Genomic DNA, 16,721 nt, shown 5'->3' with positions numbered 1-16,721 from the left:
TACACTATTTTATAGAACTTACTGTGCCTTGAATATTACCTCTCTGCTCCGTCTGCTCTCTCTACCCCAAACAGCCTTCTTGCTCTTCTGACAAGGAAACTCCTAATCATTTTTGAAGACCCAGTTCAAATGGACAGAGGAGAAAGAGGATAATAGACCCAATTAAAAAGTATTTTCTTCTTCGTTGACACTTCTTTCTGCCTAGAGGAATTATTTCTCCCTCTGGCCCCCATAGCATTTTTCTAAACACTTACTCTAACACTTTCTAAGCTCTATTAGAATTATTCTGCCATAGACCTGCCATAGACCATGCACTCCTGAGTACAAAGCCAGTGTCCTATGAATCGTTGTATCTCCAGTGCTTAGCATCACGTCTGGTACACAATTAACCCTCAATAAATATTTGTGGAATGATGGGGCACCTGACTTTAAAAAAATTATATATTTGTGAATGAATAAAGGTTGATTCAACATTAACGTGCAAACATTAGTTCTCATGAGGAATAACTAAAAAACTGCTAGTGGCACTGAGTTCATCTAGGAGCGTAGAAATAAAGAGCTTTTAGTATTAAATTTTTCCAGGATATCACAAGTCTTCAAAGGAACTCACGTTGTTTATTTTTTTTAAAGACTTGGTATTTTTTCAAGTGATCTCCAAACCCAATGTGGGGCTCGAACTCACAACCCCAAAATCAAGAGTTGCATGCTCTACCATCTGAGCCAGCCAGGTGCTCCTGGAACTCACTTTAAGTAGAAAAAGGGCTGAAGCTGAATGAAAATGAACCAGCTGATGATTAATGAGGATGAACTCGAGATTCAAGCTATGATAAGGAAATCTTCAAAATGGATCTCAATCGAATGTAACTGTCAAAGCATCTGTCCAAATGTTCCCAGGGGAAAGAATATAATTGTGCTGTTTTTGCATGGAAACAAGGAAGAAACAGGTCAGTTACTTTCACTGCACTGTTCTGGAGTAGGTCCCCTAAAGATGTGCAGTGAGCCGAGTTGAATATGAACACTTACCTCAGAAACTCTTTGCTCTGTTCCCAGAGGTCCTGAGTCTCTTCTTGGGTCATGTGCTTGTCTAGGTTACACACATTTGGTTTCTGGGAATATAACTTAAGGCACTGCTTCACCCAGTGCCACTGGTAACCTGGGAGGAAGGGGTTTGGGATAAAAATAAATCCTATACAAAAGGACAGGTGGGGAAAAAAGGAGAGGAGGAAATTCTCCATCAGTTATTGATATAATTTATTTTTGCTGACATCCTTATACCCACTACTTTATTCCCTATCTCCTTTTGTTCATGTTTTGTGGCTTCCACATTTATAAGTAAATGTTCTCATCCCTATTCTCCGATTTTAGAGAAAGGGAAGAAAGAAAAAAATTCTTAAGAGAAACAAATATTCCACAACCATCAACTGTTACCTCAAAGCGAACTTTAGAATTGGTAATGTCAAAAGTCACCGCTCAAATCTGCACCAGGTATTTATCGTTTATAAAGGTGGTAGCTGCTTCCTGCAATTACTACCTGTGATAGCTCAGCATCCCCCCTTGGCCTTCTTTGTTGTCCAGTATCTGGCTAACAATTCTTATATTAAGTTCCCTCAGCTAAAATAACTGGTGTGACTTCTGCCTATGATTGAAATCTGACTGACAGAACAGGGAAGAAAGAGGCTGTGAAGTACATCCACTCAGTATGGCATGACGCAGATACCTACAGCATGGGTGCTGAAAAGATCTTCTGGGACCTGGAAAGTAATTTAATGTCGTTCTTCTCCTGTGGCAAAGATGAATAACAATATTTAGCTGGAATTCTATGCAGGGTAAGGATCCATTTAACAAACACACACTATGTACTTTCTTAAGAATTAGAGATGAAAAACTGTCCTTAGTGAAGCCCCTGGAGACGGGACAGCAGAGACTGCTACGCAGACAATGCCTTGCGGAAGCCTGGCTATGAAAGGAAACAAAGGTTGAAGAGCAGCCATGGAAGAATAAAGAATTTAAGGGGAGAGTTTATGGTTTTTAGGGTTGGGAAAGGCCTAAGCATGCTTACAGATAATGCGAAAGAACCGGCAGAGAGAAACTGGTTGAAAACAGAAGAAAGGAAAGGAGCAGAGCAAGGTCTTGAAAGCTGGAAGGGGTGAAAGCATGTGGGATCGAAAAGGTGAAGGGCCTGGCTTTGAACAGAAGGTGTTCCTCTAAAATTGGAGGACAGGAGTAAGAACATTTGTTTCTGAGTGTGGAGGCCACTTTTGCATTTCATGCACCAACAAAATTCTCCAAGTAATTTAAGAGTGTGACAGGACTGTCAATATTTTGAGAGGAAAAAAAAAGATACGAAAAACCCCCCAACTTACCTACTTATCAGCATTATTTCACAAAATAAAGATTATAACATTCCCTAAAATATCAGATTAAAGGAAGAATACCACTGACCCAGTGACAGGAAGATGAATACCTTTTTAGGCAGTCCACTCTAGATAACTATTGCCTTTCTTTTATTGAATTTGCCTTTTAATTTTCATGCATTGATCTTAGGTTTGAACACACAGAGCAACCCCCAAATTAGTTTCTCATTCTTCAAAAATACCTTCTAGTTTTCCAGTTAACATTTATCAATCATTTACTATGTGCCAGGCATGGGCTTAAGTACTTTACAATGTACTCACATTTAATCTTCACAATAACCTTACAAAGTGAGCACCTTTTTATACACATTTTACTTATCAGGAAACTGAGGCCAAGAAAGATTAAGAAACTTGCCCAAGGTCATACAGTGGATGGGAGAGCCACGACTTGAACCCAGGTAGCCTCATGTCAGAGGCTTAACCACTAGTATATAATGCTCCCATCCCTTTGTGTGTATGACAACCTTTCAAATGTTGGATGCTGTCAGGTTCCCTCTCAGCTTTATTCTTCTTTCAGACCCATGACTTCCTGCTCATTCTTTGAAGGACAGGTCGTGATTACTCAAGTTCCTTCACAACAAGCAGAATCCAGAAGTAAACACAATCCTTCTGATCAAGTCTGAATAAGAGACGGTCATTTCCCATGTTCTGGACATTACACTTCTATTAAATACAGCTTCAAATGTCAGGGAGGACAGAATGAAGTCTCTAAGGACATAATGAGGTACCAACTCACAAAATGTGGCCTAAGTGTGAAATCCTAGAAAACCTCAAAATCAATACACCTATTTAGACAATAGATAAACCAAAGTGGGATCGATAACTCTGTGGTCTTAACAATTTGTTAAGAAAAGAGGGCATGGAAACAGAGAAATAAGGCCTTGAAAACAGGAGGTAGGCCTGAAAGGTCAAGGGCAGCCTTCAAGAACAAAAAGTACATAAAAGACTACTGGTGATGCACAGTCCTCATTCACCCAAACTCACGGGAAGCCACGCTTTCATACATAAAAGCCATCATCTGACTACTCTTTCACGAAGAACTGAAGTGCATGAGGCCTTTTAGGGAAGTATTGAAACTGTTATATCATCCTATGTTATTAACAAATATATCAGTGGTCATAATGTATTAAGAGCTGTAACACAGACCTGGCCCATGGCATAATGAAAATTAGTTTTTAGGGATTTTTTTCTTGCTTTTAATCTGTATTTGAAATCACAAAATACAATGTTATTTTTTTTCTTTATGTCCTCTCCAAGAAAAAGGATGACAGATAAAAGATTATTTGACCAAATAAGGCATTTCTGTATTTTCTTTTTTATTTAATTATATAATTTGAGAGAATGAGAGCATGAGAAGGGGGAGGGTCAGGGGGAGAAGCAGGCTCCCCACTGAGCAGGGAGCCTAATACAGGTCTTGATCCCAGGACCTGAGCCGAAGGCAGCCGCTTAACCGACTGAGCCACCCAGGCACCCCTCTATTTTCTAAATAGTTCATAATATTTAATCTACAATAGCCCCATAATCCTAAAAGAAAAAAAGATTAAGGGCGCTTGGCTGGCTCAGTCTGCGACGCTCATCTTGGGGTGTGAGTTTGGGCCCCAAACTGGGGGTAGCGTTTACTCAAAAAAAAGACTAAAAACGTTACCCATTTTTCATTATGTTCTTAATTTCTAGGTCTGTAAGGTGAGCTACCCAATATTATTGAAGTTCAAAATGCTAAATTATTTAGTCTATTAGGGCTTCTGATCTCATTAACTAATGTTCTTTTCAAAAGCTCAGCCTTAATAATAGCAACAATTTTTAAGTTGTTTTTCTTTTTTCTGCCACACGAGAACATAGAGACTTTGTGATTAGAGCGACCATTATGAATTGTTCCATCATTCAAAGCGGTTCTTCTGCCAGAGTAGGTGTTTGTGGAGTAGTGGCAGGGAGCCCAGAGTCAAGGTGCTAATTTTTGATTTGTACCTGGTGTGTCATTTTCTGCACTTAAGGTAGGCACAACTGACTCCTGTTCTAACCTTTGGGAATGCTAAATAAATGGAAATCTTAGATGAGGCAGATTTAAAAAGAGTTTGGGAGTGAAATATTTCTGTGTTTAGTTTTCCCCTTTGTCTATTTACCTGCTTACAACTCCTCTCCTGAAATTAGACAAATGATTATATGATTTTGTCTTCTGAGGTCAGCTGCACTCACCAGGATAGCCTTGGAGTCCATAGGCTTGCCACTTGCTGACTGGCTGAAGTCCTGCTCTATGTGCATCGTGGTCACTGACGGAAGATACACTCAGCTGAGATCTAACCACCTGGCAGGAAGGAAAGAGAAGTTGGCGCGCTAAAGCTATTTTGCAGGTCAGATCTGAGAATCTCAAACTTCTAAAGATATTTCTAGTATGAGGCAAAATTAGGAGTCCTAAGTCTGGGCTCCTAAACTTAGTTCTGCCACTTACTTGATGTAAGACTTCGATAAGTCACTTAACTTCTTAGAGCCTCAGTTTTTTCATGTATATACTAATAAACACTAGAAAGCAATATAAAATTAAGCAGTATGAGAAGCAGACTGATTTTGGCCTTCAAGACTACCTTTCTGTATGACCCCACACCTTTGTGGATTTCTTGTAAAACTCTAAGTCATGAGAGATGTCCTGAAATATCCTCAGTCAAAATTCTGTTCACCTCAATTCGGCCCAACATAATGCTTCTGAGGTACTTGTATACAGTTGGTGTTTAAACAGACCTATGAGGAACATCAGCCAGGGGAGGTTAAGAGAATGGAAGCGAATGCTCCAACCAGACAGAACAACTGTTTCAGTAAAACTGGAAACCCTGTTTGCTGAAAGAATAATATTTATTCTCTTTTAGATGAAACTTCAAACTGAAGCCCAGGGCTTTTGCCTGGGAAATTAAGTCTTTCAGGGGCTCATGAAGTTTTCTTTGCATATGAGAGCACCTTATGGATGGCTCATTAAATAGGTTAAGGGATCCAATATTCAGTCACTAAAGGACATTCAGAAAACAAAAACCTTTATTCCTCCATTAATAATAAACTTAAGAGTCTGGCTTGCCTTAGTATACATCAAATGTTCTCTTCCAAAAAGGTATGATCTCTTATCCTATCAACTTCACCAAGTGTAGAGATTTCCAGAAAAAAATACCAACTAGTTGCTGTGTATTACCAGTCTGTAATAAAATGGCTATCTGGAACTCTCTGAGAGGCCTGACCAGCCAGTTGTTTCAGGTACTGATAAGATGTTTTTATTTCAAACATTTTACAATGATCTCTCAAATAGACCATACTTAATAATGCACTGTAATTCAGCAACACCCTCATAGCTGAAGTAAGTCTGTGGACTTACTCTCCACGCTAAGCTGAAACAAACCTCTGAGTCTTTAAAAAAAAGTCCTGCACCACCCTTGCCCGTTAGCCATGCTTTCTCCACTGCTCATCCATCAGTTGCTCTCATAGCAACTTTCTTCTCCAGTTCGCTACCTTCAATCTGTTTTGAGCTTAAGAACTAAACAGCCAAGTTTTTTTTTTTTTAAAGGGAAAGACAGAGAAGGAGAGCACAGTGAGAGTGACAGGAAGAAGCAGATTCCCTGCTGAGCAGGGCTCATGACCTGAGCCAAAGGCAGAGGCTTAACCGACCGATCCACACAGGTGCCCCTAAACACCCAAGTTTTTATGTACTCAATGGATAGTGTATTTATTGAGTGCTTACTGTTTTAGATACAGTGCTAGACAATATTTTCTTCTCAGAGACTAAAAGTATTTTTTTCTTAAGGATTTATTTATTTATTTGACAGAGAGCGAGACAGCGAGAGAGGGAACACAAGCAGGTGGTGTGGGGGAGGGAAAAGCAGGCTCCCCGCTGAGCAGGGAGCCCAATGGGGCTCCATCCCAGGACTCTGGGATCATGGCCTGAGCCGAAGGCGGCCACTTAACCAACTGAGCCACCCAGGCGCCCTGACTAAAAGTATTTTTAAGAGACAGAGAGCTCGTGCAAGCACAGCAGGGTAGGCAGAGGGAGGAGGAGAGAATTTTATGCAGGCTCCATGCTCAGTGCGGATATCACTACCTTGAGATCATGACCTGAGCTGAAATCGAGTCAGATGCTTAACTGAATGAGCAACAAAGGCGCCCCTTCTAAAAGTATTTAAGTACTGCCGCAAAATACAGGCAAAAGGAACTGAATGAGGATCTGACCCATGTACGTTATTCTTAGAGAGCTAACTTTCTGCATGCTATTTTGACAACTCTAAGACCATTTCTGCTAACAAACGAAGTTCCAGACAAATAGCTATAGCTATTCGATTTTGAGAGCTATACTAAGCTTAGAAATAATCCTTCATCCAGCCATCTGTGGACAACACCAAGGCCAAATTAAGGGACCAGGGATCCTCAGTGTTACAGCGACTGTAAAGAAATTACTCATTATAGTATAGTTGTGATTTTCCCTGTGCCCCCCTGTCCTCCTTTATGTTGCTTTTCTTACTTCCCATGGGGAAAGGTGGAAATAATGGATAGCGTTCGGATTCGTTTGCCTTTTACTTTCAAAGGTGGAGAAATCATCTGAATCTCTCAACGCCCTCTTTCTAAAAGGGCCCAGAGACGACAGGGACCAGTTTTATGGACAACGGTTTAACCAACAACATCGATCCCTTTCTGTTCAGGGACTACTCGGGTAGTTGTTTTTTTCAAGTTGCAGAGCGCTATCCTAACATCTACGAATACGATGTATGGGTTTTTACACAAATCGAAGTAGAGATGCAAATGGACAGTTAATGTTAGGAATGAACACCAATTCCCAGGCATTCTCTGAGGCCGCGGCCGCGTGAAGGAACCGGTAGCACAGAGCTTCACCGTCAAAGTGTGACGCTTCGTGGACAGTTAAACTCCGCGCCCATGTAGAGCGGGAATTACTCAGTAACACTCAGTCTGGACGCGAAAAGAGGTGAGGACCCTGAAGCCCCTCCAAGAGCGAGGCGAGGCGACCAGGGGCGCGGGCCGCTCCTCTGTCCGTACCTTGCGGGCACTAGGCCCCGTCCCGCGGGCTGCGTGGGCCGCCGAGAAGTCAATGACCGCTCCCAGGTCTGCGGTCCCAGGGCGGCTCTGACGGTAGAAGCGGAAAAGCTTCCGAAAGGCGTCCTCCCGCGGCTCTGCCGCCAGCGTCGCTACAGAGCCCACGGCCGCCGCCATCTTCCCCATGTCGTTGTCCGGTCTCTTCTGACCCGGAAGCAGATTGCGTGCCCCAGATTCGCCAGATTCTTCCGGGGTCGCGACCACAGGTCACAGAGGCCCTCGATCTAAAGATGGCGGCTTCAGCAGTGAGGGGGGCTGTGGCGCTGCGTACGAGTGTTAGCCGGCCCGTGGCTTTTGTCAGAAAAATTCCCTGGACCGCGGCTTCGAGTGAGTGATGGAGACGTGTTTGGGGCGGAAGTTTTAGGTACAAGCGATCCTCAAAAGCACTGCTTTCGGCGGAATACTTAAGTCAGCGTGGTGGCTGTATTAAGAGCTGTGGTTCCTGAGCAAGCCAGTGAGCAGAAATAAAAAAATTTTTTCAATGAATCGTTCAGGGATGCCCCTTGAGCTTTTGCGGCACGTATTCAGGGTCTCCTGCCTTTCCAGAGTGATTCGGTGGAATGTTCGTTCCTTGAAAACTTAAGATTTACGATTTAGAAGGGATTATTTTGACAGTGGTGTGAAGGGTGGATTCAAACTGGCAAGATTGAAGGCAAGTAGACGCACTAAAAGGCAATTTCAACAATTTAGTCCAAAGACGAGGACCTGAAATAGGGTAGTGGTAAAAAGGGGGTCAGATTCACTTATGTTAACAAAACAGAATCAACGGTTTTTCGCGATGGCTTGAATGGGGTCAGAGTACGGAAGGAGGGAAAGGGAAGGACTTCGAGGTTTTTAGCGTTGGTGAATATCGTGGTTAGAATGTAGGGGAAGCAGGTTGAAAGAAGATGAGGAGTAAAGTTTAAATGTGTTGAGTTTGAGAAAAACCTGTGAGGTCTCCGTCAGGCCGGTGAACAGAGGAGATTGTGTATCATTGATTGAGAAGTGCACTCTGAAGCCCTGCTGCCTAGGTTAGAATTCCGCCTTGGCCATTTAGTACTTGTGTAGCCTAACGGGAGGTAATTTGGGAAGAGGGCTCACCGCTGTACCTCAGTTTCATCTATGAAATGGAGTCAGTAATACCTTCTCAATAGGAATTTTGATTGGATTAAATGAGTTTATATGTAAACCACTTAGCCTTGTGCTAGATACAGACTATGTACTCAATAAATGATAGTCGTTTTTGTGATTACTATAACTGAAGCTCATGGGAGAGGCCTAGGCTGGAGATAGAGGTTGGGAGTAATCAGTATTGAAATCTCTCACCAACATTGATTTTTGTCAGTTGCAGTTTTGAAAAAAGGTTTTTACATTTGCTTACCAAAAATTAAAAATCCAGTCACTTTTGTAGGTATTCATGTATCAGGTCATCTCCCTTAAACAGAAGAATGGAACTGGGAATTACTTACCTCTTAGCTTTTGTGGCCCAGGTGTGAGTAGTAGAATGGGAAATAGATTGGTTTGGGTCCCACCTTCTTAATATGTAGCAGATGAATATCTAGGCAGTACAATGTCTTGCTTAGGCCCTGTGAAACTGTAAAGGCACAGGGCGTCATCTTGCAGTTGCAAGTTTCCAGACCATAATGGGTTGGTTTAAAACTCATAAAAAGAGTCTGTGTAGGGTGCCTGGGTGGCTCAGTTGGTTGGGCAACTGTCTTTGGCTCAGGTCATGATCCTGGAGTCTCTGGATTGAGTCCCGCATCCGGGCTCCCTGCTCGGCAGGGAGTCTGCTTCTCCCTCTGACCCTCCCCCCTCTCATGTGCTCTCTCTCATTCTGTCTCAAATAAATAAATAAAATCTTTTTAAAAAAAAGAGTCTGTGTAACATATAACTTAGAAGCAGTCTCAGTTCATTGATACATTCAGCAAATATTTCAGGAGTATCTGTGGTTGGTGTTCTTGGTGCTTGCAGCAGTTTTCCCGTAGCAGTTATAGGTAATTGGGAAGAGGGTTACCTTCCAGAGCTTGTTTGTTTTGGAAGTGAATGTTTTCCAGAACTTTTTAATACCTGGTTTAAAATATGCATATTTAACACTATTTTGTGTTCTCGAGCAAGCCAGTGAGCAGAAATAAAAAGTTTTTTTCAGTGAATCGTTCAGGGATGCCCCTTGAGCTTTTGCGGCACGTATTCAGGGTCTCCTGCCTTTCCAGAGTGATTCGGTGGAACGTTCGTTCCTTGGAAACTTTTATAACTTATGTAACAAAGATTTACAATTTAGAAGGGATTATTTTGACAGTGGTGTGAAGGGTGGATTCAAACTGGCAAGATTGAAGGCTTATATGGTATTCCTTACAAATGTGGATTTTAGTTTCTCTTGAAGACTCAGCTGACCTGGTCACACAGGGTCCGTGTCCCCCACACGGGTACAGTCCAGGGACCTCACAGTGACCACGCTCTCTGGCCAGGCCCTGAGCTTTCCGGCAGGCCACCGTCCCTATTCCACTCCCCTCACCTGCCAGGGTCCTGGGGCTCTGGGTGGGGTCCCACCAACTCGCTGTGTGACGATGTTCTGATGCTGATCCATGAGGTCCTGAATTTGCCGAATGTTTGACCAACTGTTAGAGCTCTTCAGAAATTTAGTCCCTGTGGGTTGTTGAAGGATTACTAGGCATTTATTCATTCAGCAAATATTGCCCTACTGTGTTCAATTACTGTTGACATAGGGGACTCAACAGTCAGGGAGTTTATGGTGTAGTGGTGAGGGTGAGGAGACTTAAAACAGATACAGGCAGTTGTTGAACCAGTGAGGTTTAGATGAACTAGGGGAAAATAACCCAGTAATATGAAATATAGATCAGCGAAAGTATAAGCACTGCAGTTCAGAAGAAATCAGGTAGTTTTTTAAGATTATCTACTATGCATCTTTGAGGCCTTACGGGGATAGTACATTGCCTTGTATTGCAGTAGAAGCCCAATAAAATAATATTCAGTGGATATATTTGGCCAGGGTCCTGAAGGATAGTTATAATTAAGCAGCGAGAAATAGGATTACTGACATAGCAAGGGGAAAGAATGACAGGCAAAGATGGGAATCCATAGGACAGATAAATAGAATTTCAATTGCCATACTAGAGAGTAACTATGGGCCAGCAATGGGTAATAAGGCAGGAAGGGTAAGTAGGGTCATCTCAACAAATTTTAGAGTGTCACCTATTTAACCAAGTGTAAACTTTATGAAAGGCAAGTAAATTGAGCTTTTATTTGAAAATTTCTAATATGACTAGCAACATACTTACTGTATTTTAATGATCTGTTTTCTGTGTGAGTTTCTCACAGGGATTATTATCCATGCACCTAGTACAGTAACTGATGAAGACATTCATTATCTGCTGGGAGTGATGAGTATAGTCAGCTCAGCAATTTATTTGTGTATGCCCCCACCCCATCATCTCCCCAAATCTCTGGCGCATTGCAGCTTTATACAGATGGTTCCTGACTTACAATGGTTTGGTTTACAGTTTTTTGACTTTACAGTGGTGTGAAAGTGATAGGCATTCTAAAGAAACTATACTTCAAATTTTTCAATTTTGATTTTTTTCCCATGCTAGTGATAGGCAGTATGATACTCTCTTGTGATATGAGGCAGCAGCATCAGCAAGGTGCAGCTCCCAGTCAGCCATGTGATCACGAGGATAAACAACTGATAGACTTACAGCCATTTTGTCCCCATATAACCATTCTGGTTTTCATTTTCAGTAGTCAATAAATTACATGAGAAATTCAAAACTTTATTATAAAATAGGCTATGTGTTGGATGGTTTTGCCCAATTGTAGGTGAATGTAAGTGTTCTGAGCATGTTTAAGGTAGGCTAGGCTAAGCTATGATGTTCAGTAGGTTAGGTGTATTAAATGCATTTTCAATTTATGATAGTTTTATCAATGTAGCCCCATCATAACTTGAGGACGATCTGTAGTCAATACCATAGCTACTTCTTAATCTTAAGGCTTCAAGGAAATGCAAATGGTAGTTCCTGTTCACAAGAAGTTTGGGGACTCTAGGTCCCCAGTCTAGGATGGAGGATGCAAAATACATTAACTACTTTTTTTTTTTTTTAAGTAATCTCTATGCCCAACGTGGGGCTTGAACTCAACCCCGAGATCAAGAGTCACATGCTCTACCATCTGAGCCAACCAGGTGCCCCAAATATATTAACTAATAAATTAACTACTTTTAACATGTTTTCTCCTCCTATACAGGTGAGCTGAGAGAACACTTTGCACAGTTTGGCCATGTACGAAAGTGCACTGTACCCTTTGTGAGTATTATCTTTAAAAAAAATGTTATCCTTTAATTATTGATCTTCTGATTTTATCCTTGAACTCTTGACTGTTTGTTAAAGCATATCAGCTTATATAACTTTTAATGGAGTGAAGCTATTCATAGTGTTTATTGATAAAATTGTGGGTGATAGTGATTAAAAAGTAAAAAAAACCTTATCTTGTATAACAAATTAGCACACATTTTTTTTTCTAAAGATTTATTTGAGAGAGAGAGAGAGAGGGAAAGCACAGAGGGAGAATGAGAGGGAGAAGCAGACTCCCAGCTGAGCAGAGAGCCTGATGTGGGGCTCGATCACAGGACCCTGAGATCATGACCAGAGCTGTAGGCAGACGCTTAACCAACTGAGCTACCCAGGTGCCCCAAATTACCACACACTTAGGGACTCAAAACAACACACATATATATTAACTCACAGTTTCTGCAGATCAGAAGTCTGGGCACAGCCTTGCTGAGTCTTCTGCTTGGGGTCTCACATAGCTACAGTCAGGCATGAGCTGGGACTTTGGTCTCATCAGAGGCTCAAAGGCTCAGTTGGGAAAGACTGATTTTCAAGTTCTCTCAGGTTGTTGGCAGAAGTCATCTTTGAACTGTACGACTGAAATATCTTCTTTTTTGCTGGCTTTCAGCTTGTAGGGACCTGCAGTTCCTTGTTACCTGGCAGGTGTGTGGGCTCTCTCCCAGCATGGCAGCTTACTTCTTCAGTCAGCAGGGGAGTTTCTCCATTCTGTTAAGACTGCCTTGTAACATAGTCATGGGAGTGACATCGCATCACCTTTGCTATATAACCTGATCAGGGGAGCAGCATCCCATCATTTTTGCCACATTCTTTTGCTTAGAAGCATGTCACAGGTCCCTCACACACCCAAGAGGAGGGGATTATTCAGAGCATTAACATAGTGGGACATACGGAGATCATGGAACTATCTTAGAATTCTGCCTACTCCAGTATTACAATAAGGACTTGATACTAGAGGATGATTTTATCATCAAACTAATTGGCAGAGAATATCTATTTTAAACTTCATCCTTATTAAATGTTTTTTTCTTTTAGTGTTTTTATATTTGTTATATTTTCTTTGCTTTCTAAGGAAGATTTAGAAATCAGTTTATAAATTTGTTCTACTTTATCCTGGGCTGTATTTGTCTGGGGGCTTTCTAGAATTACTGCGTTTTTGGGGGTGGGTTGGGAGTACACTATAGTTCACCTCAACTGCTTCACTAAAACTGCCCCTTTTTTCCTCATGGCACTGAAAAGGCTATGGCAAAATATTAACCTAAAGTAATTAAAATTCTTAACTCTTGATTTCATGTTAGTTGCATTCCAAGGATCTAATAGATTACTCATCTCTGGTGCTAGTGAGGGTATAGGGAAGCTGGCACTGAAATTGTTCAGAAGTTTACTTCATTTCTGAAGGGTAGTTTGGCAAAATCAAAACTAAGAATTTGCATTTGCTTTGATGTAGCAATTCCATTTTTAGGAATTCTACAGAAATGGTATGGTCAAGAATGTTCAAAGCAGCATTGTTTAATAATATAACTGGAAAGAACCTAAATGTTCATTAATGGGATTAAATAGGTATTAATTCATTGATACAATGGAGTTTTAATACAGTTGATTAAAAGAATGAGGCACAAGTATTACACAAAAATGTTTATGAGTTTAAAAACTACAATTTTACAAAGAGGATGAAATTTCTCTTTTTTTGATGAGCATTAAAAAAAATTTTTCCTGGGGCACCTGAGTGGCTAAATCCATTAAGTGTCTGATCTCTTGATCTCAGTTCAGGTTTCAGTCTCAGGGGTTGTGAATTCAAGCCCTGCTTTGGGCTCCACGCTACATAGGCGTGGAACCTACTTAAAAATATCTCCAAAAATAGTAACACATTTTTCTTGGTTGCCATTTCGTTCTTAAAAGTATAAGCAAGATTATTTAGGACCTGGAGTTAACGTCTTAGATTTAAACAAAAGAAAACTTTGATTCTTGCTAAAACTAAGTAAAATGTAACAGGAGAAAAGTTTTTTTTTTTTTAAGATTTTATTTATTTATTTGTCAGAGAGAGTGCACAAGCAGAGAGAACAGCAGGCAGAGGAGGAGGGACAAACAGGCTCCTACTGAGCAGGGAGCCCAATGTGGGACTTGATCCCAGCCAAAAGCAGATGCTTAACTGACTGAGCCACCCAAGCGCCCAGAAATCCAGGTTCCTGTAACTTAGATATATAGTACCTAAGTTTTACATAAACACAAATTTTTTAAGGCTTTTACTTAAAGAAATGGCCATATGGAAGTAGAGGAGAAATTGTAGTTGAGGTAAGGAGTGAATCACTGGGATATTACCAGAAACTTTTCCTGCAGTCTAGGTTAAGACTTAAAAAGTCACCTTTTAAATATGGGGGCAATTTCTAAAAATTTGGTTTGGGGGCTGGTGCAGAGCACAACATAACTTTGTCACAAGATTGATGAGGTACACTGAGTAAATAGACATCTTTATATCTGTTCTTAAATAGTAGGACTGGTCAGGTGGGGGCAGGGTGCATCCAAACACACTAGAATCTTTTCCACTTGTGCTGTGTATAGGTTGGATGATAAGCACTCTGCCTTTTGCACAAGGGGAAGTAGCGTTACTGTAAGTCTGGAGCTAGGTAAATAAGGGTAATGTATATTTTTTTTTCTATTTTTCATTAGGACTATATAATTATAATGGTCGTGGTGGTGATGAGAGTAATTGGTCTCCAAAATTAACAGAAATGAACTAGGTTTCGAGGCTTAATTTTTTAGTTTCTAAAAGTGAGGAAGTTAGAAACAGAGTTTCTTTATGTGATCAAAGTGTCCCTTTATTGGGGCACCTGGGTGGCTTAGTCGTTAAGAGTCTACCTTCGGCTCAGGTCATGATCCCAGGGTCCTGGGATCGAGTCCCACATTGGGCTCCCTGCCCCGCGGGAAGTCTGCTTCTCCCTCTCCCACTCCCCCTGCTTGTGTTCCGTCTCTCGCTGTCTCTCTCTCTGTCAAATAAATGAAATAAAAATAAAATAAAAAAAGTCCCTTTATTATTGTTAGTGTAGTTTGTATCTCGAATGACAGAAACCTCACTACCCGTATTTTACTTCCTCCAATGGCAGCAGAAAAGCAAAATGTTAAGATTAACTCAAGGGTTAACCTTTGGTAACTAGGAGGGTAAGTATGTATTAAAACAAGGTTTTTGACATTTATTAAAATGTCAGTTATCCCATTTTGGCAGATGAAAAAGTTGGTGATTTGGAGCTTATGGAAACTTCTGCAGTTCATGATTAATCTTTTTTAAATTTTGAATTTTTAGGACAAAGAGACTGGATTTCACAGAGGTATGGGTTGGATTCAGTTTTCTTCAGAAGAAGAACTTCAGAACGCACTACAACAAGAAAATCATATTCTTGATGGAGTAAAGGTAAATATTTTTCTGTATAACATCATGAGCTTTCTGTGTATCAGTTTAGTAGGTCAGAAGTATGGAATGACAAGGACTTTGGGAGATTTGTAACTTAAGTTCCCTTAATATTGGTTAAAGAATGGTGGTGGGTAGAGTGCCCATTATAAAATGTCTGGAGAGGGTAGTTTAGGAAGACCCTTTAATAGTTAGCAAGGTATATTCTAACACAGAACAGCAGTCTACTTACAAAGTAGGGAGACTGGGGTTGAAATCCTGGCTTTGCCACTTACTATGCAACCTTGGGTTAAACTGACTTAGTCTTAAGACCAGGGAACAAATAACACCCTCTTGACTTACTGGTGCTGACTCCCTCATAAATAGGCAGTCTTAAAGTGGCAGTTTTCAGTTGTAAGTTTTTGCAGATACTGTCTTTCCTTACAATGCTTATTTGATTTTTTTTTAGCTCCATGTTCAAGCTCAAAGACCAAAAGTTTTGCAAGGGGATCAAACATCTGATGAAGAGAAAGATTTTTGAGACTATTACTACCTATTAAAGTAAACAAAATTAAAAATTTTGTCTAAATGTTTTTATTTGAAACAAATAGTTGCACCAAGCAAGAGCTTACTTTCCCCACTCCAAATTAAAACAGAGCGTAATAGGGGCAAACGTCATTTGGCAGGACAGTTCCAGTATGTGAACATCCTTCTTTTCCTTGTGGTTGGGGCAACTTTATTCATCAGCAGTCATTCTTACACAAAATATTAACCCCAAAGTACTAATGTCACATGAAAGGAAGTGGTCTTAATTTCATGTGTGGGGCAGTATGTTCTATAAATGCCAAAAGGTAGGAGAAGCACAAACACAACCCACTCTTTAAAAAAAACTAAATAGTTGAAAGAATTTTCCATCCCCTCCCACCCCTTACTCCCGTAATAAAAAGTAGTGCTGGGGTCTGACACCCAGATTTGGTTTTTATCCTGGCCATTTACAAAGTGTTTGCCCATCTGACTTGCATCATTAGGGTTATGGATAAAAGTTCATTCACTTTGAAGAGAGGTGTATCTACTCCTTCCTCCTCTTCTTGCCTTCATGCTCATGTTCCTTGGGGCGGCTGCTATCTGAGGGTCTTTTAGAGCCACCGTGCTGTTTGGCTTCTTCCAAAAACTTGTCCAAACCAAAAGGATCTTCCTCAAACTGAACTGGTCCTTCTCGGCCTCTTTGCCTACGGTCTGAACCAGAAAACTCCTTATCGGGAACAAATCTAAGGAAAAAGAGAAAGGACTATGAACTACTTTGTTTTCACTGGTGCAAACAATGAAACTGAGCTGTCTGCCTTGGTACCTGTTGGTCTTTATTCTGGCTTCTAGGTCATCACCATACATGTCCTTGTCCAGATTTTTACTGGGCCTGTAAATATTCTGGGCCATATCTTTACCACCTCTCCAGGCTTGATCATAAACGTTGTAAATTTCATCTTCTCCACCTGCAAAACCACTGTCCATACC

At 40.9% G+C, this 16,721-nt stretch overlaps 3 protein-coding genes across 7 annotated transcripts in view; 1 reads left to right on the top strand and 2 right to left on the bottom strand.

The window, feature by feature from the left end:
* Positions 1 to 7,721, bottom strand: part of ALKBH1 (alkB homolog 1, histone H2A dioxygenase) — a 25,248-nt gene extending 17,527 nt beyond the window's left edge. For 2 of the 3 annotated variants that reach the window (XR_003515978.1, XM_027572207.1), the window contains exons 1-3: positions 7,434 to 7,719; positions 4,608 to 4,716; positions 1,024 to 1,186 (exon numbers count right to left, since the gene is read on the bottom strand). Coding sequence is in view for 2 of the 3 variants with exons in the window: in XM_027572207.1 (XP_027428008.1) it covers positions 1,024 to 1,186; positions 4,608 to 4,716; positions 7,434 to 7,616 (455 nt within the window). In the remaining variant the exon portion in view is untranslated. Of the gene's footprint in view, positions 1 to 1,023; positions 1,187 to 4,607; positions 4,717 to 7,433 lie in introns of all 3 variants that reach the window. The other variant, XM_027572208.1, reaches the window with a different exon arrangement.
* On the top strand, positions 7,659 to 15,798 carry LOC113910244 (SRA stem-loop interacting RNA binding protein). 2 transcript variants are annotated; one of them, XM_027572211.1, is made up of 4 exons: positions 7,659 to 7,817; positions 11,727 to 11,785; positions 15,126 to 15,233; positions 15,679 to 15,798. In XM_027572211.1, exons 1-4 carry the CDS (start codon positions 7,721 to 7,723, stop codon positions 15,748 to 15,750), a joined length of 336 nt encoding a protein of 111 aa, XP_027428012.1. In that variant the 5' UTR covers positions 7,659 to 7,720; the 3' UTR covers positions 15,751 to 15,798. The 2 variants fall into 2 exon arrangements, with proteins under 2 accessions (XP_027428012.1, XP_027428010.1); XM_027572209.1 differs by lacking the exon at positions 15,679 to 15,798 and having other exon boundaries at positions 15,126 to 15,341.
* Positions 15,788 to 16,721, bottom strand: part of SNW1 (SNW domain containing 1) — a 32,894-nt gene continuing 31,960 nt past the window's right edge. Inside the window, exons 13-14 of one of the 2 annotated variants that reach the window (XM_027572198.1) lie at positions 16,558 to 16,721; positions 15,788 to 16,477 (exon numbers count right to left, since the gene is read on the bottom strand). In XM_027572198.1, the coding sequence (XP_027427999.1) occupies positions 16,279 to 16,477; positions 16,558 to 16,721 (363 nt within the window). In that variant the 3' untranslated portion in view covers positions 15,788 to 16,278. The other variant, XM_027572197.1, reaches the window with a different exon arrangement.

Source organism: Zalophus californianus, chromosome 6 (assembly GCF_009762305.2).
Source record: "Zalophus californianus isolate mZalCal1 chromosome 6, mZalCal1.pri.v2, whole genome shotgun sequence".
NCBI classification, from domain to species: Eukaryota; Metazoa; Chordata; class Mammalia; order Carnivora; family Otariidae; genus Zalophus; species Zalophus californianus.
The sequence above is the reverse complement of the archived record's forward strand: the minus strand, read 5'-3'. Positions and strand labels throughout refer to the sequence as shown.

Coding starts and splice junctions, on each gene's coding strand:
- LOC113910244 (XM_027572209.1), top strand. CDS start 7,721: ATGGCGGCTTCAGCAGTGAGGGGGGCTGTGGCGCTGCGTACGAGTGTT. Junction 7,818..11,726: donor TCCCTGGACCGCGGCTTCGA/GTGAGTGATGGA, acceptor CCTCCTATACAG/GTGAGCTGAGAGAACACTTT. Junction 11,786..15,125: donor GAAAGTGCACTGTACCCTTT/GTGAGTATTATC, acceptor TTGAATTTTTAG/GACAAAGAGACTGGATTTCA.